Source organism: Lepeophtheirus salmonis, chromosome 12 (genome assembly GCF_016086655.4).
Source record: "Lepeophtheirus salmonis chromosome 12, UVic_Lsal_1.4, whole genome shotgun sequence".
Taxonomy (NCBI): domain Eukaryota; kingdom Metazoa; phylum Arthropoda; class Copepoda; order Siphonostomatoida; family Caligidae; genus Lepeophtheirus; species Lepeophtheirus salmonis.
The window spans coordinates 1325687-1352869 of NC_052142.2; the positions used below are offsets into that span (position 1 = coordinate 1325687).

The following is a 27183-nucleotide window of genomic DNA, read 5'->3' on the forward strand; positions in this document are numbered from 1 at the left end:
TTGCAGCGTTTTCCAATGATTTTTTTTTTACGTCCCCAGGGTGATACAGTTTTATCAGAGTTTCAAATAGCTAAGGCCATCTTATAAATCTGGAAAGGTGGGTTTAGGTACCCAACATTACAAGGCAAAAACGTCACAAAAAAGTGTTACAAGGCGAATGCGTACAAGGAAGACCCTCCCAGAACCGTGTGAATGTACTAAGTTGTCATTTTTTTTTAGGACTGTGTAAATACATGCTCCAAGAAGTAATAAATCAACCGAGCGTATGCGTAATAATAATAAAAAAAAGATATTATTTATTATGTTTAAAGCTGGCATCAAGTTTCGGTAAATAACTGTTAACAGATTAGAAAAGGAAAAACGGCTGTTACATCGACTTTCTCTTCTTTTGTTTTCATTATTTGCTTAGTCATTGCTGTGATAACATCTCCCTATAATAAACAATTAATCTATTGTTTGGCCCCTACCTTAGTGTAATATTGAATATAATCAATATTATGAGTCAAATACCTTAAAAAAGTTCCCTGTGAGCCTAAAATAAGACTTTAGCGTTCCGTTTCTATAGTATTTTAAAAAACAACCAGCATATTTATTTAATAAAAAGTTATCAAAGAAGTGACGTCAGCAAAAAATACACCAGACGCAGACGCAGTTTCTAATCTTAGAAACTAAGCTATAAAAAAGGTTAGTGATATTTGTGAAACAGACGTTTGGTTTTCAAAATTGACTGAGTCAAAGTCAAATTTGTCAGAGAACAACTCCAGGTACTCAAATCCAAAAAGAACTTTATGCTGTCTAGATTGTAGAGCATTGTCATTAGGAAAAATATAAATTTAGTCCAACCCATAAGACGAATAAGGATAGATAACAGTGATCCTCCAGGTGTGTATAAAAAAATCCCACCCAACCTTAGATTTTCAAACTCAGGTTAATCAATTTTATTATTCGATTCTGGATCAATGGATGAAAATCGAATAATTATTTATTCAACTAAAAAGTGTTTAGAAATAATAAGCAGATACCAACATTGGTTTGTGGATGGGACTTTTAAAGTTAGTCCGACTATTATTTTACCAATTATTTACGGTACACGTACTGGTCATGGACACAGTAATTCCATGTGTATATGCACTTCTTCCGAACAAAAGCCTCGGTACATACAGTAGATTTAGGTATGAATTAATGAAGAACACATACGGAATTACATTTAATCCCATCAGTGTATTATCTGATTTTGAAATAAATACGATACCTACAACTAAGGAGGTTTATCCTATGACTAAGGGTGATAATTTTGGTAAGAATACAAAAGCGTGCGAGGAGAAAAGAAGAATTACTTATGGTATCATTGATTAAATAATATACATCCTCTTCTATCAATCATGAACGTTATCATTCCCGCCTTTATTATTCAATATTAATATAATATGAGATGGTGATAGTCGATAGAGAACTGAATAAAATCCCCAAAATGACGTTGCCTTCTGTCTGGATTTATGAAAATGGAGGCCCAGGAATTTGGAAAATACTTACCGGATGAGAAACAGATGGTTTGTCGGATTTGTCGATATAAATGTGCCTTTAGTCCCCTGTCTAGAATTACACGCCACTCATTATCCTCATCTCATAACAAGAGTATGGATATTCATCTATAAAATCAATTTGACGATGAATACATCAAGTCAGACTTTAACTTTGATCTCACAACGATGCTTATTGCATGTAATATAACCTTATCCATTGCTAATCATCTACGTTCAAAAAATTTATGGAGAAATACAAGGGTAAACATATCCCTTCCCGAGGAACCATCATTAAATTAATGGAGGATGTTGTTACTGATGTCATTTATAGAAATACATATAAAAATGTTTTCAGTCATCCACACCAAATGATAATCAAGTTATCAGTAAAAAGTATTTACGAATATCGAAATGAAACTCTGAATTTTGTACTATCTCACAGTAAGTATTCAATTTTTTTTTAAATCTAACCATAAAATATGATTCTATTTTAGCTAAACATATCAAGAATTATGATACACAACTCAGTAAAGGGCAAAAACAACTGCTTAAATGGTCACAACAACGGGGGTAGTAGCTTTGGATGGTTTGTCTGAGACTACATACTTCGCTTTAAGACTTGGGTATGATAATTAGGTTTTCCAATATTACATAGTCAATAAATATTACTTTTTTATCACTAAAGGCTTAGCTATGGTGGATGGGCTCCAAGAAATGGTGTTCAGAAAACTCATAAAAGGCAAAAACAACTGTTTAAATGGTCACAACAACGAGGGTAGTTACATTGGGTGTTGCATTATAATTAACAATTGTGTATATCCATCATGATAATAGTATGTTGTTATATAAGCATACCTAAATAACGGGGGGAAATCTTTTTTGATGCTCTTAATAGGGAGTAATATCGCCGGACATTACTACATAATTAGCTTTTGCTCTAAATCTTTACGATGAATTTATTTATAAAATTTTTTTATTAGTATATTTATTGTCTAATTTTATGATTTTGACATTTACTTTATTATTAATAATTAGTTAGATCTCATAGGTAGAGATATATCTATCCTGTGCACAATTGTATATAGCAACTTCCACACGAAGAAGAGGGGTGATTATCTTTTTGATTAAACTCCACGTCTCACTTGTGTATTGCAACCTAAAGTTATGACATATTTAACTGAATTCCGATGTCAGAACAAGAAAATATTATTTGGATCAATCTATTATTTCAATATTATGTACTTATAATTTATTATTATTAATAGTTATATGATTTTAATTGTTTAATTTTGTATATTTAACTTAAATGTTTAATGGTTTATTTTTTAGTATGTAGATTATATTTAATTAAAGCCTTCTTTTTTAAACTTTGAGCTTCAAATATATTTCAAATACTCTACTTTGTCGTTTCATTAGCTATTATTCTGAGAATAAGGTTCATAATGAATTACAATTTCATGGAGTGTGACGTTTTCAAATCTACTGTAACGGATAAAAAAACGTCGAAGTCAATTATAAGTAGTATATCTTCATTAAACATTTTGCTAATAAATACATTAGTTATACCCTCAAAAATCATAATAAAGCAGGCAGATGATAATCACATCAGTATTTTAAACAATGATACCATATGTCTTTTTTCCCCCCTCCTCCTCGCACGCGTTTTTCTCTACAATATTATCAACTATGCCTATGACTAAAGTTGTTGGATTATTATTATTTTTTTTTTTCATTTGGGCCAGTTGTTGTGGAGGTAAGTGCAGAAGTCAGGGCTACAACAAATTGATATTGAAAATGAGGATATACGAATTCAGATAAATAGTCTTATTGCATTGGCTTTCCTACCTCCTAATAGAATTATCAATACTTTTGAGATCCTTACAGAAACCTTTCCTGAGGATCTCAGAGTCATTGCCGATTATTTTGAAGACAATTACATCGGTATATATATGGGAAGAACTAGGACAGAGCCACGATATCCATGAGCTATATGGAATATGAATATACGAACAGAAGAAGGGTTACCTAGAACAAATAGCTCTGTAAAATCTTGGCATATGGATTTCCAGTCTTCCCAACACCTTTCACTTTGGAAGCTTCTCCAAACCATCATTAAAGAAAATGGGTTACAAGAAGTTGTCTTCCAACAAATCATATCACGATCAGTTCCTTTGCCCCCAAGGAAGGAATAAATAAGGCACTAAATAATTTAATTCAAACATTAATAATTTACCGATTCTTGATTTTTTGCGTGGATGCGCACTAAATATAGAAATAAATGTATAATTAGAAAATTGAATTTGTTTTAATTTATTTTAACGTACAATCCCACAAAATAACTTTGGGGTAGCTATCAGGAGTTGCTGTCTACAAATGGGGAAGGGGGCGTCGTTGTGGACAAAAAAATCAAAAAATGGATGACTAAACGAATGAAATTTCTATTATTATTGCCAAGATCCCTCTGCACACTAAAAAGGTAAAGAAGGGAAGGGTACGTACAAAACGATAGATAAATAAAATTACTATCTTTACAAGTTGCAATAAGACTATGCCACGATATACATATATCCAAGTAAAAATACATCACATCAGCTATTACTGATTAATATTAGACCTTTAACTATTAAATGAAACATAACAACCATGTTGGTAAGTGTGATTAGATATTCGTATGATATGGATGTTGCATCGGCATACACCCTAAATAGTTATTTAGTCAATAATAATTTTTAAAAAACATTTTAGGGTTAAAGCATTTTTTTATATCTAATTCAGAATAAGTATAACAGTTTATTTTCTTGTATAATTCGTAACTTCTATAAAAACCAATCAACATAATAGTCAATTAAAGAAAATAATCATTTGGCACAATAATTTAACTATCATCCACGAATAATCAAGATTTTAAGAATAAAGACTGACTATAGTTTATTTCTTCTTTATGAATGATGAATATTTCTACATTTAATAAAGCTAGTAGAGTAATAAAAGAGCACCCAAAAAGAACTGTTCCAACTCCAGTGAAGCCTTTTCCGAAAAAGAACTGTTCCAACTCCAGTGAAGCCTTTTCCGAAAAAGAACTAAATACACGTAATATAGTTTTGAATGAAGTCAAAAATGGCTCATAAATCAAAGGTTTACTGCCATAACATTGAACAACGAAAATAATAGGAGAATGCACATTCTTTTTTAAAGATCCTACTCCTCGAGGACCCCTCAATCGAACTATTTGAATGTCATCCCACTCAATACGTAGGCTGATATATATACATATTTCTGGCCTAATAATGAAAATGCAAATATTAATCATCAAAAATGGTTTTATTGTTTTTCAATGTACTCTCCAGCATGATTTATACACTTTTGCATGTGCTCAAACCAATTGTCGAAGCTCATTTTCCACACTAATTGAGACACCTCCAAAACATGGTTTCTAAACGCTTCAAAGCATCTTCTGGCAACGAAAATCGTAGACCACGTATTTTTTTAAATTTTTTTTTTTATTTGCAGAATAAAAAGAACTCATTGGATGCCAAGTCAGGGCTGTACGGCGGATGACCCATCAATTCGACGTTTTGCCGGTCAAAAAGGCGCTGGTTTGAGCCGATGTGTGAGAGGTTGCGTTGTCATGGTGAACAATGATTCGTCATCTCTTGTTCGTTTTTCAAATTTATCCGAAGACTTCAGGCAAACAAATTGTGATTTACCACTCAAAATTTACCGTCCTACGATATTCAAGTGGAACAGTCGCCACATGACCAGTTTTGCTGAGGAAACAGGTGACCATTTGATTGGAATGGCTTCCTCCACGAACAACGTCTTTGAATACACACACGGTCGATTGTTGTTTTGTTTCGGGCTCATACGCATAGATCCCTGATTTGTCACCTGTGACGATCTTATAAACGTCTTTTGAAGCACCGCCAGCGTATTTTTTCAACATTTCCTTGCACCAATCGACTCGATCCTTCTTTTGAGCGATTCTCAAATTGTACGGGATCCAACGAGAACAAACCTTTTTTTGCAGCCAATAATCATGCAATATCGAATGTATGCTGGTGCAAGAAATATGCCCAAGGATACCTCTCTCTCACAGTATGTAACAAGAAGATCTTGCATTATCAATTCACGCACGGCATCAATGTTATCTGGCACAACGACCATTTTTGGAACACCTTCACGGTATTCTTCTTTGAGTGAACGTAGGCCACGATTGAATTTATTAAACCAATTTTTACAGTGGTATAGGATGGTACTTCATCGCCATACAAAGATTTCAGTTCATCAATGCACTCTTGTCGTGATAATCCACGTCGAAAGTTGTGATAAATGATCGCACAAGTGTTCACGACTAAATTCCATTATTTTTGCCAAATTAATTTTTCCAAGTCACTGTAAACAACACAAATTATGGTCGTACGTCAAAACATTCTGAGTACGATTATGCTACAAAATTGTCAAACTTACGAAATGTCAAATTGCACCTGGCAACACTTAGTGTAGTCTAGGCTAGAACTATATATAGCAGCCCACGTATGTTTTGTAAATTCATCTGTCCACATCAGAGTTGAGACGAAATCTGATAACTCATAGCTATAGTTGATATTATCGTAGAGAAAAACGCATGCGAGGAGAAGGGGGGAGGGGAGAAAGACATATGGTATCATTGTTTAAAATTCAGATGTGATTCTCACTGATAATCACATCAGTACTTATCAGATGCCCGCTTTATTATGATTTTTGAGGGTATAACGAAAGTATTTGTTTAATAAAGATATACTACCCTTTCTCATATCTAAGGTTGATAATTTTGGTAAGAATAGAAAAACGTGCGAGGAGAAAAGAATAAATACGCATGGCATCATTGATTAAGTAATATCAAGAACGTTATCATTCCCGCCTTTATTATTCAATATTAATATAATATTTGATGTTGATAGTCGATAGAGAACTGAATAAAATGCCTAAAATAACGTCGCCTTCTGCCTGGATCTATGAAAATGGAGGCCCAGGAATTTGGAAAATACTTACCGGATGAGAAATAGATAGATTGTCGGATTTGTCGATATAAATGTGCCTTTAGTCCCCGTTCTAGAATCCCACGCCACTCATTATCCTCATCTCATATCAAGAGCGTGAATATTCATCTAATGCTAATCATCTTACGTTCAAAAAATTTATGGAGAAATACACGGGTAAAGACGTACATTCCCGAGGAACAATCATTAAATTAATGGAGAATATTGGTAATGATGTCATTTATAGAAATACCCCATTGTAAATTGTGAAGTTGAGATAATTTTCAGCATGTCTTGAGTCATCCAAACCAAATAACGATCAAGTTATCAGTAAAAAGTATAAAATATTTACTAATTTCGAAATGGAACTCTGAATTTTGTACTATCTGACAGTAAGTATTCAATTTTTTTAAATCTAACCATAAAATATGATTCTATTTTAGGTAAACATATCAAGAATTATGATACACAACTCATTAAATGGCAAAAACAACTGCTTAAATGGTCACAACAACGGGGGTAGTAGCTTTGGATGGTTCGTAACTAGTTTGTCTGAGACTAGTTTCTTCACTTAAAGACATAGTTATGATCATTAGGTTTTCCAATATTACAAAGTCAATAAATATTACTTTTTTATCACTTAAGGCTTAGCTATGGTTGATAGGCTCCAAGAAATGGTGTTTAGAAAACTCATAAAAGGCAAAAACAACTGTTTAAATGGTCACAACAACGGGAGTAGTTGCATTGGGTGTAGCATTATAATTAGCAATTGTGTGTATCCTTCATGATAATAGTATGTTGTTATATAAGCATAAATAATCCGGGGGAAATCTTTTTTTGATGCTCTTAATAAGGAGTAATATCCCCGGACATTACAACATAATTAGTTTTTGCTCTAAATCTGTAAGATGGATTTATTTCTAACATTTTTTTTATTAGTATATTTATTGTCTAATTTTAGGATTTTGACATATACTTTATTATTAATAATTAGTTAGATCTCATCGGTAGAGATATATCTATCCTGTGCACAATTGTATATAGCAACTTCCACATGAAGAAGAGGGGCGATTTATCTTTTTGATTAAACTCTACGTCCCGCAAACTAAAGTTATGACATATTTCACTGGATTCTGATGTCAGAACAAGAAAATATTATTTGGATCAATCTATTATTTCAATATTCTGTATATATAATTTATTGTTATTAGTTATATGATTCCAATTGTTTAATTTTGTATATTGAACATAAATGTATGATGGTATATTTTTTAGTATGTATATTATATTTAATTAAGGCCTTTTTTTTAAACTTTGAACTTCAAATATATTTTCATTAAACATTTTACTAATAAATACTTTCGTTATACCCTCAATAATTATAATAAAGCAGGCAGATGATAATCACTTCAGTATTTTGAAAAATGATACCGTATGTCTTTTCACCCCCCTTCTCCTTGCACGTTTTTCTCTACAATATTATCAACTTTACATCAAAGAGGGTATGTGTGAAAAGAAAAAAATTAGCCTATCTATTAGAAAAGGAAAAACGGTTGATTCGTGTGCTCTTTCTTTTTAGCTCATTATTTAATAAGTCAAGTGCTAACATCTACCCATAAAAAAAGAATTATACTTTCTGTAAATTGATTTAAAAATGTATTATAAAATAAAATAAATATAATTGAAACCAACCCCTTCGACTACTCCTTTTGCATGCATGTCGAGGGGAAGGCCTGCAGTGTCCATCATCCAAACACAGAGGTCCTCAAAGCCATTGTCAGCTGACACTAGGACGGCATGACAGATTACTATATCTGTAACCTGAAAGCCATCAATGACGCTCAGGGCGGCTACATTAATGATTAAGAAAGCTCAGCCACACATCTATTTATAGTATTAATCTTGTTGAAATTATATTGTTAATTAACAAAATATATCTTATCTTGTTGAAGCTTAAAATTTAGTGTTCAAATTTTAATGGACCACTCGTCATGACTGTATTCTCGAACACAATGCCCTCGTAATTCATTTTGATGAAGTGAAACTTTAGTCTAGATTTATCTGTTAGACCTTGTATTAGTTTAGTGCTGCTTGCTTGTTACTTTACAAAAATAGGGAGGAATAATTAAGAACAACTTAAAGACAATTTTCACATAACTAATCATAGACCATTTGTCACCAATTTCTAAGGTAAGCAACAACGATAATCAGGGGGATCCCCAGGGGGCAACAATAATTTTTTTGTCAGTACTAGACTTAGAATTTTAGAGTAATTTTTTGGGATAAAAAGAGCGCTAAAATTTCGAAAAATGAGCACTCAAATATAAAGCTCATAACTTAAAATTATCCTTTAAAAAAATGAATTTTTCTTGAAATACAAATTGTTAACTTGTAATATTTTATTAATAAATTTTGCTATATTATAACAACAAATAAATATTTCGCAATTTGTTGCTAAAGTATTTTTCCTTCGCTACAAGATTCAAGAGGGATTATTTATGAGTCAATTTTCGGCCAAATTTCCCTTTCCTCTAATTGGTTGTTGTCATAATCAGGATCCCTCATATATCCAATAATGTAATCATAACCTTGATTGATCATATAGATTGTTTTACCTCCAAAAAGAGAGCCTAATGAAGGAAGATTTTTGCAGGTTAGTATTCCCACGAGGAAAAATCATCAAGAACTGCTGTGTAATATATTTAGGATCCAAATTTTCTTTATTTATTTCATACCAGCTTAGAAAAATGAGTAATTTTTGAGCAATTGAGTGATGGCACACAAAATCTATCATCGTCATTCAAAAAGTAATCTCTTTGTAAATGGGAAAACGACGGAAAAAATCTTTTTAAAGGAAGTTTTAAGATCTTCCTGTTTTTTCTTAAAAATATTTAAGCCCCCTAAAAGATAAAATCCTGTGGACGTCCCTGCTAATTTGTTTTAACTATGAAAAGTTAGTTTGCAGCCATGATATTATGACTTTAGTTCAATTAGATTGAAGTGTTTGTTTTCCTTAAATAATTGAGCCAAACTTCTACTTTAATTATGAATTTAAAAATACTACAATGATCTTTTGATTTACTTTTAAATACAGAAGAGACTCGCTAAGTCTGAATTCCGAAAAGACAAAAAAAATTATTAAAAATACTTAAAATCTTTTGATGTTGACAAAATAAATTAAATATATATATTTGAATGTAATATATTCACTACTTAACTTTCCAATGCATATATATATATACATATATATATATATATATATATTCAAATACATAATAATTTCTTTTAAGTGAAGGAAAAAAATAAGAATATATGTAGATTAAGCTGCAGACAGACTTGGCAACTGCTGGTATAAATTATACAGAAAAGTTTTACATTTTAAGCTTGACGACCAGATTTGATCAATCTTCCCAATTTTTGGTCCATATTTGACTCTGAAATGCGAATAAATATAAGTAGACAAAGATACATAATTAGTCTCAATGGTATTTTACCGTGTTTCTTCTGATGGAATTGGGATCATTTCTATCCAAGTAAACTACCTTCTTATTCGTAGAATTGGAAGAAGAAAGGCCTCCTCCCGGAGAAACAGTAGTAGCACTTGAAACAAAGTCTGAAGTAAAATTTGATTTTGCTTGAGAATTATTAGGACCTAAATTTAGAACTGGTGTTTGTAATCCGGAAACAAAACCAGGAGGATCAATTCCACTGCCATCAAAAACAGAGTCTTTATTCATACGCTCAAACGCGTCCTTCAGCCCAACACCAAATGGAAAATTATTTGAAGTGACATCAGATTGCACATTAGAACATTTAATATTAGAATTGTCGTAGAGACTCGAAGAATCCCATTGCGGGTACGTAGCTGTTGGAAGATTGTTTTTATTCTTGTTCCTCTCTGATCCAATGGGTCTAGAAAACTTAGGTGTAGTGGGTGTTTCAGAAATCAAAGATCGCGAGTGCATCATATCATTCCGACGTGACAAAATATCACTTATTTCCATTAATGAACGTCCACCTCCCAATAAGCTAGCTGTATCCAATGCATTTACATCAGTACATGAAGTATGAGATACTACTGAGCTAGATCCACCACCACCACTGATGGGCTGATTTATAGAATGTAGAAACGAATTGATTGATTGATTCGACAGAATATTTGATAAACTATGACTAAATCCAAAACGGGAAGATGAATTAGAGGACAAACTTCCATAACTGGAGGATCCACGAATAGGTGGAGGAGGGCCGCGTAAATAGTCACCAACTACACCGATACCTCTAGTAAAATCTGGTGCATTAGGATTTAATTTTGAAGTAACACTTGCAAAACTATTATTACCAAATCTTGGATATGCAGGTGAGGGAAAAGATAAGACAGGAGGCGCCGGTACAGGCAAGCGTAAATTACGATTATGCTGGCCAAAGTCACCATTGATTGAGTGATTTGAATTAGAGCTGCTTTGATTCAAAAAGTCGAAACCTGCAGCTAGCTGAGCGGCAGCATTTAACAAATTCTCCTGAGGAAGCCCGGTAGCGGCATCAATCTTCAAATAGTCGTTTTTGTTATCAAGAACAGCAAGAGAAGAACTTCTTTGTTTCCTCATCTCTATTTCCGACGTAAGTTCGGGAGTCATACTTCGAGTTGTAGATGTATTTACTACACCAGTATTGTGATGTAATACTGATGTGGAACGCTTACCAATACAGTTTGATGAAGGAGGTCCAATAGGGGTTGGAACAGCAGAGCTAATAGGCGTCCCCGGAGCTGAGTTACAACGACTTGGTTTTAAATTAGAGGGTAATAGCTCCGCAGTTTCTGTTTTAACAACGCACTTATTATTCCAACCTGATGACATACCGCAGGATTTTCCAAGATGATTTCCAACAACTGTGGTGGTGGACACAGTAGCTCTATACCCAGGAGCTTTGGACATGTCAAATTTTACTGGTTCTATGTATGTATTCATAACATTTTCATCAGATACCTTATCCATACGTACTTTAGACCCCCAACTACAAAAAGGCTTAAACGGAGAAAAACACTGATCATTATCGTTTAAAATACCGATTGATGGAATTGTTGATGACGAAGTAGTAGAGCATACGGTAGCTGTAATTTTAGAATTAGTAGTAGAAAATGGCGAAGAATCCCCTGAGTTGGAAAATGTATTCGGGGATTCAAGCGAACAAATACCTTTCTGGCTATTGAGGCTAGATGTAGAATACACCTTATTGCAAGAAGTTGGAGACATGCTCCCTTGAGCAACCGCTGCAAAAGAGTTATGTTTGAGTGGGAGAGGGAGATGTTGAGAAGATGTTGATAGAGTCGATTTTTTTGGATGTCCTGAAGAAGAAGCAACAGAAGCAAATGCATTCTCTTTCTTAATCATAGTTGTTGCAGATTTAGCACATGACTTATAAGAAGTTGAAATAGAGGAAACAGTGACAGATGTGCTAGTTATACGAGAAACTGACGTCAATGTAGAATTATGGTGTAAAACATTAGTGGACAAGTTTTTAAATTGTTTTCCAATAATCTCAGATAAATCTTTCTCTGGGCAATTAATAATAGCTTGGATCCATGTATTTGCTTGTCGAGTTGCATCTACTGAACCTTTGATCAAAATAGCTCTGTCAGCACAACTTTTATTACTAGCAAGCTTTTCAACTTCAATATAAGCTCCTGATAATTCACGAATCGCATTAATATTTGATCCACCTCTTCCTATTACTCTAGATATTGCATTCGCTGGGACAGACACTTTTTTAGACTTGCGGATAACTTCTTTCCACCCTGTACTATCTTCTTTAGAAGCTATAACAGACTTTAGATTCGGAGTAGATATTGTTCCCGGTGATGACAATTTTTTGAGTGAGCCACAAGAGGTCAATTGTTCTTTCTTCAATGATGCCTCATTATCCCTGATGCTGATAACATTTCTTCTGGTATTAACATTTCGTTGCTGTTTACTTTTTGCGACGAGCAGAATGTCTTCGTCGTTTAAAGATGAAATCTGTTCATCAGCAACGATTGGTAATGATATAGCCGATGATAAGCAGGATGACGATGCTGAAAATGGCATAGCGGGCATAGTAGGAGAATTAATAATTTTTTTAGGTGAATCAGAATCTTTTTTCTTTTTCGTTTTCTTATTTTTCTTTGTATCAATCTGAGTAGAGCCTAAAAGGATTTTGTTAATAGAATTTGAATCGTGAGAATTCCCTTCTATTCCAGATTTCCCCTCTGGATTCGTAGGCAATAAGGGCCTTTTTTCCTTATCTTCATCATGTGATTCAACACCGGAGTTTTCCTTATCCTCATCATCTACTAATTGGGATAAAGATATCTTTCCTGCTTTTTCTAATTTTTTTCTTTTTTTCTTCTCCCGTTTCCGAGCAGCAGCTTCCCTTTTACTTTGTTCCAACTTAGATTCTCGATCGAGCTCTTCTAAAAGATTAGTCGCGTTCTTTGCAGCTTCTGCTGCTTGTCTATCCTTTGCAACACGAATTATGTCCCAACATTGTCTACATTTCCTCATCAGATCTCTATCATTTATAGTAGTAATGAATCTAGTCAATTCAAGATCTGAAGGAAATTGAGACACATGCTTAACCATCCATTTAACTACTTTTGAATGCCCTTTACGAAAAGATGCCATGAGACATGACACTTTCCGGTTATCCTGAGAATCAATATTTGCTCTAGCTGAATGCAATAGTTGGACAACATCTAAATGCCCCCCATTTGATGCTAGCCAAAGACTTGAATTTCCCTTTTTATTGCGTACATCAACCTGTGCTCCTCTAAAAACTAGAAGCTCGACAAATCGATAATGCCCCTTATCAGCAGCGATAGTAAGAGCTGTATCTCTACTAGATGGAACTGGAGGTGCATTCACATCTGCACCTTTATCTAACAAAACTCGACCAACGTCAACATAACCGCCTGAGGCTGCCTCCATAAGGGGTGTCAAACCTGTTTTGGCTCGATGTTCAACTGCAGCCTTCCGATCCAAAAGTAGAGAAACTACTTCATGACGACCTTGAAAACAGGCTAGAGTTAAAGCTGTATTCCGATTAGTTTCTATTTGCGCATTAATATCACTTCCCATATCCAAAAGTAGTTTAACAGCAGCTACACAAGAATGTTATAAAGAAATTACTCAACAATACATATAAATGGATGTTTCCTTAATATACAGTACCTGTGTGACCATTCATAGCGGCTAACATGAGGGGCGAAATTCCTAACTTAGATCCAGTTCTCGAGTTGATTTCGGCCCCATGCGATAACAAAAGTTTAATAATGTTTACATAACCTCCAGAAGCGGCCAAAGAGAGAGGAGTATAATCACTCACGTTACGATGTTCCTTATTTGCATGACGAGATAATAGGATCTCAACAACTTCGTATCTACCACCCGAGCAAGCAAGAGAGAGCGGTGTATCTTTAGTTCGATCAGATTGGGCTTCAATTTCTGCAGCAACTGTGTGGTCCAAAAGAATTTCTACAACCTTCTCATGCCCTGCAGTTGCTGCTAATATAAGAGGAGTGAATCCTTTTTTGTCTCGATGCTCTATAACACAATAAAGTTTCATTATTAAGAAATAGCAACATTATGTCAGCACTTCACCTATATTTGCACCTCTACTCAACAACAGCTTTACCAAATCTTCATGACCACCAGCACAGGCCAAAGTCAAAGCGGTATCATGATTGCTCTCAGTAGCTGAATCAATATCTATCATCGGAGTTCCCTGAAGAAGAGGTATTCCAGTGGCAGGTATGTCTCTTGAGGGAATTCCAATATCCGAAGGTGAAGGACCACAGTCAGTAGATGATGGTATTGAAGTTTCACCTAAGGAGTAATGTTGATTAGAAAACTGTTGCTGATCCATATTTTTAGATGACGACCCAAAATTAATATTAATGTGCTCTTGTTCCAATTGATGTTTATAACCTAATTGAAAGCCCTTCATAAACATTTCTGCTCGTCGATCTAATTGCTGTTTCTGATGATCAAGGAATAGTTGCTTACACTTTTTGGTGGACTTCGAACTTTTCTTAGTTGAAGTAATGGTAGAAGCAGTAGAAGGGGCATTACTGGTGACAACAGTAGTAGTAATTGTAGTCGCACTAGGTGTTGAGCCAAGTGGAGTTGCTGAGACGGAAGAAATTTCATCGACAGAAGTAGACGAAATCAATGACATTGCTCCACGAGGCGGAGTAACAACTGAGGGAAGTAATTCATTTACCATTGATGTTCCATTAAAAATTTCTTCGTTTTCAGACATCCCAGGGTGATAAGAACCAAAGTTAAGATCAGAAGAGAAATTAAGTGGGCCCTCCACTACAATAATTTATTTAAATATTAGCATTATCAAATATATAAACATAAAATTAAACCTACATATCTGAGACGTTTGAAAGATCAATTGCTGACCAAATGTAGATACAACATGGTCATTCGTTGTCCCAGGGGCTAAAGTTGATGGACTTATTGTTGGATATTGAACTTGATGTAGATTTGATATTTGAAGTGTAGCTGAAGAATTTTCATTATTTGGTGATGTGAACGATCCACATAGTTGATCCGCTTCAAATTCTTGAGTATCAGTAGCAATCGAAGGAGCTAAATGTGAATCTAAAGTAGTGGATGTTGTTTTTGTAGTAACTAAACCATGTTGCTCAGACGATATTAGGGGCAACGTCTGTACTGCTCGTACAGCATGAGGTGCCTGTACAAATTCATAAGTCCCACTTAAAAGTTGTTTTTCTTCATTTTTGTTCACTAATTCATCCGATGAAACTTGCGATTGATTACTTGTTATTGAGTTGTCAGAATCAGTAGAACACGGCGTGGCGTGCTGTGTATAAGCTAATTGTTGTTCAACTTGCATTTGAAACTGTTTTATTTGTTGTTGAAGTTGATGTTTTTCATGAAGAATATGTTGAATTTTTTGTTGAAGTTGATGATCACGCTGCTGTAACTGATTTTGCTGCTGATTTTGAGTCTGTTGAGTGAGAATTTGTTGTTCCATTTGTTGCAATTGAGCAACATTTGCTTGAAGAGATGCAAGCTGTTGCTGGTTTAGAATAGCATTTTGTTGAAGGTTCGCCAAAGTAGCTTGATTTTGTTGCTTTAATTGTTTTTGTTGATGGACTTGCTGCTGCAGTTGGTGATTAAGTTGTTGGAGTTGTTGAAGTTGAGCTAGTTGTTGTGTATGTTGAAGAACAGCTGCCTGAAGTTGAGACTTTTTACCTCCCTTTCCATCATTCTTACGGCTAGGCTTAGCTTTTGGACGTTCTGAAGGTGGCAAGCTGGCTAGTGCTCTCTGACTCAAGGGAGGAACGCCTGGATGAGATGAGATGGACGATGAAACCAAATTACTAAAATTAGTACTCTGAGAATTATGAGCCGGCAAATTCGTGGAATCTAAACTTAGGTTGGTCATATTCTGTAATAATTCTGTGGTAGGTATAATCTCACTATACGAATCTGAAGAACCCTCTCCCGATTCCCGGATTTGTTGTTGATGGTTGGAAAGCATGAGTTGGGCTTGAGCCTTTTCTTGAGCTTTTTCTTGAAGTTCCTTCTCAACTCTTTGAAGCTCTGCTAAAATATGCTCTTTTTGTATAAGTTTTTCTTCCATGGTTGACCCATCTGTTCTTCTCAACATCGAATGAATGTAAGATTTAGCATCTAAACCTTTATCTTCTAAACCTTCTAATACTAAGTTGGATCCTTCAAGAAAATCGTAGCCATTTATATTATCGGAATTATTATTGCATCCATTATTATTAATAGATGATGTTTCCATCATAGAGGCAAGATTTCCAATAGTGGGCTTATTGCAAGTTACACTACTACGCTGATTCTTCCTCAACACAGACTTATAAGAAACTGATTTAGCTGGAGGCCCAAGAGATGAAGCAGACGTTGGTGGCGGGGGAGCTGAAATACCATCTGGCGGAGGAACCCTCTCAATGGGAGTAGCAGTATCATCATTCGGCATCACAATTGAATTAGGATAATCGATGAGTAACTGAACTACACTAGTGTATCCACCTTTTGCAGCTTCAATAATCATGGTTGAGTTATCCTTTCAAAAAGAATAATTAAATCTGTTAATTAACAATATATGAACATACCCTTAGTTTGTGATAAGGATCAGCTCCAGCTTGTAAAAGAAGTTCAACAACCGAAAGATGCCCACCAGCACAGGCCAATGATAGAGGAGTGTGATCATTATTAGTTGTGGGGCGATTGATATCTGCGCCCTTCGAAATCAGAAATTGGACAGTACAAAGATGTCCAGCACGTGCAGCTTTCATTAGAGGAGTACGCCCCCCTTCAGATTCATGCTCTAGCTCTCCGTTGTAAGACAACAAAAGATCTGCAACGTCAGTATGCCCATTTTCACACGTGTAAGTTAATGCCGTATCGCCTGTATTTGTTTGCGCGTTAACATGAGCATGATTCTCGAGAAGATGTCGAACAAGTTCTAAATGACCCTCTTGAGCAGCTTCCATTAATGGCGTCGAAGCTCCCAACTCAATATCTGCGCCCGCTTTTATTAAAAAATCAGCAACATCAAGAAATCCTCCACAACAAGCAAGCGTCAAAGCTGTTTCTTGAGTTTCTTCTGTCTGAGCATTTATATCAGCTCCTAAGATTTAAAGATGTAAGTTTTAAAGAATATACTTTTTTTAAATTCAATACCTTGACTCAAAAGAAGAGCAACCATCTCCTCATGTCCTTCCCTAGATGCTTCCATCAGAGGCGTATAACCCTCATCATTTACTTCTTCAATATTAGCCCCACGTTCTAACAGAAGCATAGCCAATTCTACATGTCCTCCACAAGCAGCAAGAGTTAAAGGTGACTCAAAACTATCAGCAGGCATATTAACCTATATTAGAGTATATTTAAATACATATTTCTTTTAAGTAATTAATTTAATTAAAAACCTGAGCTCCAGAATCTAAAAGAAGCCTTGCAACTTGAACATGGCCGTCCATAGAAGCCTCCATTAGAGCAGTATGCATTTCATCAGTCTTATGCTCTTGATCTGCGCCAGCGTCAAGTAAAAATCTAACCATTTCTAAATGGCCTTTATAACATGCTAGTGTCAAAGCAGATTCTTTGAATTCATTTGAGTGTGTGTTGATTCCTGCACCATATTTTAGTAAAATCTAGCAGATAAATCAATTATTGATATAAGTTATTTAAGTAAAAATGAATATACTTTAGCTACACCGACATGACCGGCAGAAGCTGCTTCCATAAGAGGTGTATGTCCATTTTCATTGTGATCTTCAACGTTAGCTCCTCCTTTTAACAGTGTCAAAACAACATCTTCATGACCACCGGCACATGCATACATTAAGGGGGTGTTACCTAAATTATATATAATAACTTAAATAAAATTAACAGAAACCAATGCCATTATCAGGTAATAAATTAAATAGCTTGTTCATGAAATTAAAAAAATATTTTATCTACCATTCATGTTTTTTGAAAATAATATCCACATGTAGGAGGGGCGGGGGATAATAAAGTTGCTTGCATCATTGATTTGATTTTAAACCTATATTACCCCTATATTAATTCCAACATGTCTTTTATAACAATATTTTACTTTTTGCTATGATACAAAATTCATAAGAATATATATATATTTGCTTGAAAATTTGCAACCAAAAAAATGTGAATAATTTAAGACTTATGTTCATGAAGCTTATTAATTGTTAAATATTATGTGGTACATTAAGTTCAAATATCCACAAAAAATAATACATAAATGAAATGATAGAGAATCGATTAATAGTTGTTAATTATGTGACCGTTGTAATTAAATAAGGCGTTATGAGAAGTGCATATTGTACACCACATATAGAAACAATATTCATAATTATTATGTAAGTCATTGACTTCAGAATAAGTCACTTTTTTATATAATTACAAGTAATTATATACATATTTTGTGTAGTCCTTCCTTTTGATCATTATATTTTGAAATAATATGTTGTCTAATTGAAATAAAAACATATCATTACTTCCCAAGAAAAAGTTTTACATCTTCACAAAAGTTTCGTAGTGTTGGATTTAAATCTCAATAATAATATCGCTTAGAACAGAAGCATATAAAAAAGGAATAATTAGTCGAAAAACATATTTTTCAAACCTGATGATGATTGGGCATTTACATCAGCCCCATGAGGAAGAAGAAGACGAGTCACAATATCTACATGTCCAGCTGTTGCAGCTTCCATTAATGGGGTGCATTCGTTTTTCATACCTCTATCTTCAACATTAGCCCCCATTGCTAACAAAACCTTGAATAAGAACCGAACGCAGTGAAAACGAAATAACTATTTAAACAACATGGACTACCTGAGCCAATTCAAAATATCCTGCGGAGCATGCTAGCGATAATAAAGATTCACCTTGTTCAGTTGGGTCATTAACTGACACCCGACCTTCATCTAGTAGCTTACGGACTTTACTAATATCTCCCTCATTACAGGCTTCTACTAATGACCTGATAAATTAAAATTTAAAGATTTATTTTAGCATGACGACGCCGTCGTTAAGTTACCTTCCGTCAGCCGGAGGATCAGAACGCATTCTAGTCAGGGCAGCAGCAGCTTCGTCGAGAGCACATGAAACGCTAGAAGTCAGGCGTTTAAGAACCTAATAAATAAATGGATAAATGCAAAAAGTGTGGGTTGATTCATTAGCTTACTTCTGGATCGGTGAGTTGCTTTGTTTCTCCAGTCAATTTGCCAATGCCAGCCGCTTCAAGTAATGCTTCCAACCTAGCTTGTGTCTCCGGATCCACGGATGAGTTAGGAGGATTGGATACTATAAGACTAGAAGGTGATCCACTTAAAAGAGATTCTTCATCCACTTCGTCATCCTCTATTTCTAACTGAGAATTGCCTTCATCGTAGTCATCGCCTTCATCTTCTGTTTCTACATCAGGATCGTCTAATAAGAACGAATCGACCTAAGATAATGACTTGGGAACGTTATTTGCTTTTGAAATGACGACAATGACTTAAGGGGTCGTTCAAATAGTACTTAAAATTAAAATCATTTCCCCCTTTACTTCCCTCCTTAATTTAAATTATAATGTTTAACGGGATAATTATGTTAGTATTCAAAATAGGTTGAATATGGAGATGGAGGTATAATTGCAAGATTTAGGAGGTCCTAAGGAGAACGTAACGTGGCATTATACTTTACCTCTGAAATTTCATCTTCCTCTGAAGATTCTGGGCGGATATCCAGAGTTGTGGAGTGAGGAGCAAAGGAGGCTGCTGACTCTGGGCTCGAAATGAACTTTTTCTGAGCGCTAGGAGGATCTTGACTCCGGCTTTTGTTCCTCACTTCCTTCTTGGTGGCACTCCCCGAGCAGGAGCAGGACAAGCGGGAGGAGCAGCAAGAGGAGGAGCAAGAGGAGGAGCCAGAGGAGGAGCCAGAGGAGGAGCAAGAGGCAGACGAGGAGCAAGAGGCAGACGAGGAGGAAGAGCAGCAGGAAGAGCTGGAGGAGCAAGAGGCGGGAGTCAGCACACTCTTGGGCACCAGGAGCTCAGATGGACCCAGCCAGCCCTCCAGTTTCGACATTGAGCCAGACTCCGTCCAACAAGAGGAGCAGCGCTCCTCACTATCCCGATCCTCTTCCACAGAGAGCGGCGCCGCCACGGCACAGGGGCACGAAAGGCAAGAACACTTCTCATGGTACCCAACTCCAGGACCTGCACCAAGAGGCGGAGGAGGAGGTGCTGGAGGCGCTGGTGGGGGGGGAGGAGGCCCACTATCACCTCCACTCATCCCCAATCCTCGCGTCTTCTTTCTTTTTTTCATCCCACAAGAACGGGAAGTCATGGATAGGAAAACAAGAGGATTACAGGAACTGCAACAGTACTCTGTATTCACTTTCAAGTACTTTTGCTTCCAATTTCTCTCAAAAATTCAAACTCTGAGATTTCTCCAATGCCAGATATCAGATATCAGAAGCCACTTCGAAACTCTTTTTTTCTTTTTTCTTTTATATTACATTTCCTTTTTCTTCAATGATTTCCTTCCTCTTTTCTCTTTCTTTTTCTTCTCTTTTTCTTCTCTTTTTCTTCTCTTTTCTTCCCTTCTATCATCTTTCTTTCATTTCTTTCTCAATTCCATTTCAAATTTTAGCTTCCTGTGCTCAACCTACTCAATCCCTTCTTCATATATATCAATCTTAACTGCTAGACATACCACGTCTTTACTCTCTAAACCTCATACCTAAAAACCTAATAGCAGCTTGCTTATTCCCGAAAAATGTTTTTATTTACTTTTTTTATTCGTTCTTTCAATCATATCATCGCTCAACCTACAACCAATAAGAAAATGAAAACATATTTAATCATTTAAAATATTACCTTAACTCGTGTAAGATTTTTTTGTCTAATTACCAATCTTAGCGTTCTTATTTATTTTCCAAAGCTGTTTTAATTATTGTTTTGTTCTTAAAGAAAGAACATCCAAGTATCAAGTCATCACTAGTGCCTGTGTTCATGAATGAGAGAGGGTTTACATATATCATATTACATATATATGGTTATAAATCGTAATAATTTTAGATCCCATATAATGGCGCTTGATCAGATGAATTTTAAAAGCGCCCTCTATGTGAGAAACATACCTATATGTTATTTTTTAGAAACAATATTATCTTTACCATTTGAAGGATGTTTAATTAGCTACGCGAGCAGCTGTGAGATGAAGACAATGAAGATAATTAACAATAAGAATGGAGCCAATTATGAGTTAATCTGTACAGTATTCTTAGATACGCGGTCAGAAACCCCCTGGAAGCCGGGGAAGCAGTCGTCAAGGATCAATCTTGCTTTGATATCTCCATAATCATGCTCTTATACTAAAAAAGCGTCCTACTGATTTGAACCTTCTTCTGACCACAAATGGTAGATTTAGAAATTTATCAGCTATTGCGATCAAAAAATTTAGGATTCTTAATTGACTCATTCGATTAAAAGAATTTAAATAAAATTCAATAATAGATTGAGAATTTTCTTTGATCAAACTCTATCTTGTAACAGATTATTAAATTCTTCAATAAAATTATTCGGGACACAACTCGTACTCATATTAGTGAGAAGAGTAAAATAGTTAAACAATTAGAGGAATATATAGATGAAATCATGAATAAATTTTCTAGCGAAAACCCTTGTTTTAATTACTTGTTACTTAACTGATTCTGTATAAAAAAGAACCAAGACCGAAGACCAGAACCAAGATTGATAAAGCTGAACCGAGAACAAAACTGTTGAAATGAAAGAACAGAGACCAGGACCGATAGAACCGATGAGCCTGAACCGAGTACAACCTTGTTTAGATATGATTATTATTCTAATTACATCAAAGTTTCCAAATCCAAAGACATCTACCCTCTGTCTATAGAATCCTTAATTTATTATGAGAAGAGAAATTGCTTTTACAATTATGTCTGAATTAATTCGAAAGGCTGGCTGGAAAATATCTAGGATATATCTTGGATTTATTGTTTTCAAATAAAAACAAAGTTCCGTTATTACAAGTAATATTTATTTGTGGGTATTACTGATCGTAGGAAAGACTATAATAAATGAACGTCTTACAATACATGTCACTCTTTGGTAAATTGAGAAAAAATTGATTACCTAAAAATTACAATGCAGGCAAAACATATTTTAAATATATTAAAGTTTGATTTTTTACTAATCAGTTGATTTTTTAATAAAACAGGATCAATTCCTTGTGTCTCAATGTTTTTTAAGGTAGGGGTCGTCTATTCTATATGCACAAAAAAACCCGAATTATGGTACAACAGAAAAAGCGAGAACTTATATTAAATACTAATTATGAATGGGAATTAGGAAGCTGAGAAGCGAGTTAATCCAAGGACTACTAGAAGAAAAGTACTACAGACAGAAAAAAATCAGCATACAGCAGCAGCCCTATTTTCATGTTTTGTTCTGGTGAAGTTGTATTTTACTGATGGAATGGTGTATGTTTTTTTTACCTTGAAAACTCTTATATTGTTTTTCTTAGCCTAAAATACTGGAAAAGATTACACGTAAGAAGACGGGATAGCCTAGTCGATTCCTCTATCTTAATTTCACCTTGAAATGAGGATAAGATGGTATAGTTAGAAGCTAATAACTACTTTTTAAATTTGGAACTTCAAATATATTTGAAAATACTATACTTTGTCGTTTCATTAGTTATTTCCTGAGAATATGGTTCATAATGAATTACAATTTAATGGGGTGTGACGTTTTCAAATCTACTGGAACGGGTAAAAAACGTCTAAGTCAATTATACGTAGTATATCTTCATCAAACATTTTGCTAATAAATACTTTCGTTATACCCTCAAAAATCATAATAAAGTAGGCAGCTGATAATCACATCAATATTTTAAACAATGATACCATAAATCTTTCCCCCCCCCCTCTACTCCTTGCACGTGTTTTTCTCTACAGAATGATCAACTTTAATTATATCAACGTTTAGGAAGTTTTTCTCACAGAAATAAATCCCAAGACCTCATCGTTCAGACAATGGAAGTGTATTCGTCTCAAAAAAAACAAAAAACAATCTATATTTTATGCAAGATAAGGGAATAAAGTCCGCAGTTAAGCAATGAACAATCTTACAGCAAAAACTGTATACGACATATACTCAACTGATTTTTTCTATAGCATTCTTGTATATCATAGGACATCTCCAGAAAATGGACTCTCCTTGAACTTTACACAGAACTTAATATAAGAGATACCCACTCATGACTTGACAATGAAACACAACTTTCACGGAGAGACGTATAATAGGATCAAAAATGTTTGAAAGAAGAGAAAACTAATCGATGATAAGGACGCAAATATTTTCCGAAATCCCAGAGAATATATGAATACAAGTTCAAAATCCGTATTTAAAGCTTTGAGAATAAACCGGAACAGTCGTTAAAAAAGGAAATAGTCCCAGCTATCGAGTAGAAATGTTGACTAGTCGATTCTACTTAAGAAACAGAAAACTCATCAGCTTTTTGCATGAGGTCGACTACGACAAGAAAATTTTTAATCACTTAAAATCCAAATACGTCGGATATTAGATCTAAGCTCCAAATAGAACCTAAAGGACTTTTCGATTTCAATTACGATGAATTATTATCATTACAGCAATGGGTATTATGTTCAAATAGGATCTTGTGTTAATAAATGATAAATCTTGAAATATCCTCTAAATCACATCTCTCTCTTTGACAATTGACCACAGATTGCACAATTACAAGTAACGAAAAATTAAGCTAGAATAATAGAGACGAAAAAGCAAGCAAAAATAACAGAAACTAATCAGCAGTGGAATTTGATCAAGCAGAGGGAACAACAAGAACTCCTTTCGAAACAAGGAAGTCAAGAAAGTATCCTAGAGATATTTCTATGTCTTCTCTGTCTAATAAAACTAGATTAGATCTAACTCAATAATACTTGCGTCTGAAATCAATGAAATAGTACTATGGTATCGTTTATCCTAATTGTGGTACAGAGACAATTATCATTTTTGCGGGAATTATATTATGGAGAAGTTAAAGAGGAACTAATTCAACAAGTATAGAATTTTTAAGCCTAAATGTTAATTATCAACTACAGTTGAACAGAATATATCGGATGATGAGACTACTTACGTACTTTAACCTCTTCGATATTGTAATTTAGAAAATTATTTCTTATTGGTTGACTGTTACGTATAAAATTTGTGTATAACAGAACCCTTCAGACTTCAAAACGTGGAGTTACCTGTTTGATTAAGAAAACTCTAGACCCTAGGCTTGAATATATGTAATCTGATGGAAATCATATCAAGATGATGTGCAAGGTTTCAAACTCTCATTTTGATGTAATAGGTTTATAGTGTTTACTGATTATCGAAATTTCTTTAATGACAAGCTACTGTCAATTTATCTCACAAGAAAATCTTTACTGTTAGTCATTTTAACATAAATCTGAATTCAAACCATAGTATGGTAAATTCAAATCCTTCCAAATCTTTTTGTTTCATTTTTTTCATGGTTTTTGGGCCTCATTAAAATAAAGTGATCCCTCAGGTTATCTTGAATTTCACAAAAATAGCAAAGATTATTTTCAATATTTAGTTTGGAATGTAGAGTGTAAAATTCTTTGATTATATCAAAATAATTATATGAGATAGGATCCTCAGATGGTAGTACAAGTATAAAATTTAATTGTTCTATTGCAGCCACAAACAGTAACGGAGATACGGGGCATCCTTGTCTATAGTGTTTTCCTAAGACTATATGGTAACTCTGTAATCCATCAATCACAATAGTTGAAATTCAATTCTATTGAAAGGGAGAACACAGATCGGATAAAAAACTTCTTGGAAGGTATTTCTTTGCAGCACGTAGGATAAAATTATGAGTTACAGACTCAACTCCTGTGCTGAAGTCAATCGCAATGATTGCTCCAATTTTTTTTACTTATTATAACGGAGTGAATAGGTGTCTTAATATTTCGTGAAATATCGGCATTATGTCGTTTTTTTCTATAATAAGCTTTTTGTTCCGAATCCAACTTTTTGTTAAGTATAGGCTATATTTGTTTTGCTGAAACACCTGCTAAAATTCTGAATGATTTATTAAGTGTTGTCAAATGCCTCCAATGACTAAGTGATGTCGCTTTACCTTTTTTGGGGATTAAGGAAATCCTACCTCGAGTTAGAGCTGATGTGAGTACACCCCTCTTTCCCTTCTCAAATTGAAATCTGAGTAAGTACATTTCCTTTTATATTATTATAGGTTCAATTTTGGGAAAAATTTATTCTAACTTCCTTTTGGTTTGACGTGCTACAAATATGCAAAATATCGCGTTCCTGACGACCGCTATGAACCAACACCTTAGCAGACAAAAACGGTTTAACTATTATATCACCAATATTTTAATCCTGATTTGAACTATATATAATGGAATCAATTCATGTGAATTTGAACATAATTTAGTGTGGTGGTATATCCTTGTACTCTGATTATGATTCTTTATCTTTCATCATTTTACCCAAAATATGGGCGTGAAAGAAAAAGTTTTGCTTGCATTGTAATTTTTAGGTAATCAATTTTTTCTCAATTTACCAAAGAGTGACATGTATTGTAAGACGTTCATTTATTATAGTCTTTCCTACGATCAGTAATACCCACAAATAAATATTACTTGTAATAACGGAACTTTGTTTTTATTTGAAAACAATAAATCCAAGATATATCCTAGATATTTTCCAGCCAGCCTTTCGAATTAATTCAGACATAATTGTAAAAGCAATTTCTCTTCTCATAATAAATTAAGGATTCTATAGACAGAGGGTAGATGTCTTTGGATTTGGAAACTTTGATGTAATTAGAATAATAATCATATCTAAACAAGGTTGTACTCGGTTCAGGCTCATCGGTTCTATCGGTCCTGGTCTCTGTTCTTTCATTTCAACAGTTTTGTTCTCGGTTCAGCTTTATCAATCTTGGTTCTGGTCTTCGGTCTTGGTTCTTTTTATACAGAATCAGTTAAGTAACAAGTAATTAAAACAAGGGTTTTCGCTAGAAAATTTATTCATGATTTCATCTATATATTCCTCTAATTGTTTAACTATTTTACTCTTCTCACTAATATGAGTACGAGTTGTGTCCCGAATAATTTTATTGAAGAACTTAATAATCTGTTACAAGATAGAGTATGATCAAAGAAAATTCTCAATCTATTATTGAATTTTATTTAAATTCTTTTAATCGAATGAGTCAATTAAGAATCCTAAATTTTTTGATCGCAATAGCTGATAAATTTCTAAATCTACCATTTGTGGTCAGAAGAAGGTTCAAATCAGTAGGACGCTGTTTTAGTATAAGAGCATGATTATGGAGATATCAAAGCAAGATTGCTCCTTGATGACTGCTTCCCCGGCCTCCAAGAGACAATATCATTATCATTATTTAATTTCTTTATAACGTCATCTAGATTCAATTCATGAATTAATTTTCTGATCATAGCAGCATTTGGATTTACGTTTGGTCTTCGGTCTCGGTTCTTTTTTATACAGTTTCAGTTAAGTAAGAAACAATTAAAACAAGGGGTTTCGCTAGAAAATTTGGGCCCAACAAATGATATTAGATACAAACAGGGTCAGAGCTACCTTATACACATAGTGCGTAGTGCGCCATGTTTCAGCAGAGGCCCCAAAAACTAAGGTTGCATAAGACAATGGTTTTTAATGTGGGGCCTGGAAGAGAGGCTCGAGCAGGGAGTACAAGAAAATGGAGAATTGCTTTCAGTATATATATACGTAGTACACATGTTTCGTATAAAGGAGGCTATAGCTACACTTTTAATAAAATGTTACAATAGAATATGGAATAAAATACTATATATGATTTTAATATTATGAATAGAGTAATTCTCAATTCATTTTAAAAACTATAAAGAAATAATGACAATATAGTCTCGTAGTACTTACAAGAAAAATAGCAGTTGGTACGGTTGACTTATTTGGCTAATTACCAGATGATTTCGGGCCTTTTTTTCTGTCTCTTTTG

General features: G+C 34.4%; 1 protein-coding gene and 3 long non-coding RNA genes across 5 annotated transcripts in view; 3 read left to right on the top strand and 1 right to left on the bottom strand.

The window, feature by feature from the left end:
• Positions 1 to 7354, top strand: part of LOC139906797 (uncharacterized) — an 87934-nt gene extending 80580 nt beyond the window's left edge. Inside the window, exon 4 of the long non-coding RNA XR_011782741.1 lies at positions 7187 to 7354. This is a non-coding gene — a long non-coding RNA (uncharacterized lncRNA). The remainder of the gene's footprint in view (positions 1 to 7186) is intronic.
• LOC139906798 (uncharacterized) lies at positions 404 to 2524 on the top strand. Its single transcript, XR_011782745.1, has 3 exons — positions 404 to 1964; positions 2018 to 2146; positions 2209 to 2524. It is a non-coding gene; the product is annotated as an uncharacterized lncRNA (long non-coding RNA).
• A 2466-nt stretch (positions 7355 to 9820) lies between the features above and the next one.
• Positions 9821 to 20792, bottom strand: mask (multiple ankyrin repeats single KH domain). Of its 2 annotated transcripts, XM_071892172.1 has the most exons (15): positions 19798 to 20792; positions 19295 to 19558; positions 19148 to 19242; positions 18943 to 19090; positions 18734 to 18884; positions 17795 to 17946; positions 17517 to 17741; positions 17269 to 17458; positions 16698 to 17215; positions 14956 to 16648; positions 14584 to 14895; positions 14179 to 14403; positions 13750 to 14121; positions 10036 to 13679; positions 9821 to 9975 (listed from the first exon to the last, which is right to left on the bottom strand). In XM_071892172.1, the coding sequence occupies exons 1-15, from the start codon at positions 20437 to 20439 to the stop codon at positions 9943 to 9945; spliced, it is 8664 nt and encodes a 2887-aa protein (XP_071748273.1). In that variant the 5' UTR covers positions 20440 to 20792; the 3' UTR covers positions 9821 to 9942. The 2 variants fall into 2 exon arrangements, with proteins under 2 accessions (XP_071748273.1, XP_040577931.1); XM_040721997.2 differs by having other exon boundaries at positions 14179 to 14895.
• A 107-nt stretch (positions 20793 to 20899) lies between these two features.
• On the top strand, positions 20900 to 22344 carry LOC121126697 (uncharacterized). Its single transcript, XR_011782744.1, has 2 exons — positions 20900 to 21222; positions 21281 to 22344. It is a non-coding gene; the product is annotated as an uncharacterized lncRNA (long non-coding RNA).
• Positions 22345 to 27183: the final 4839 nt, after the last annotated feature.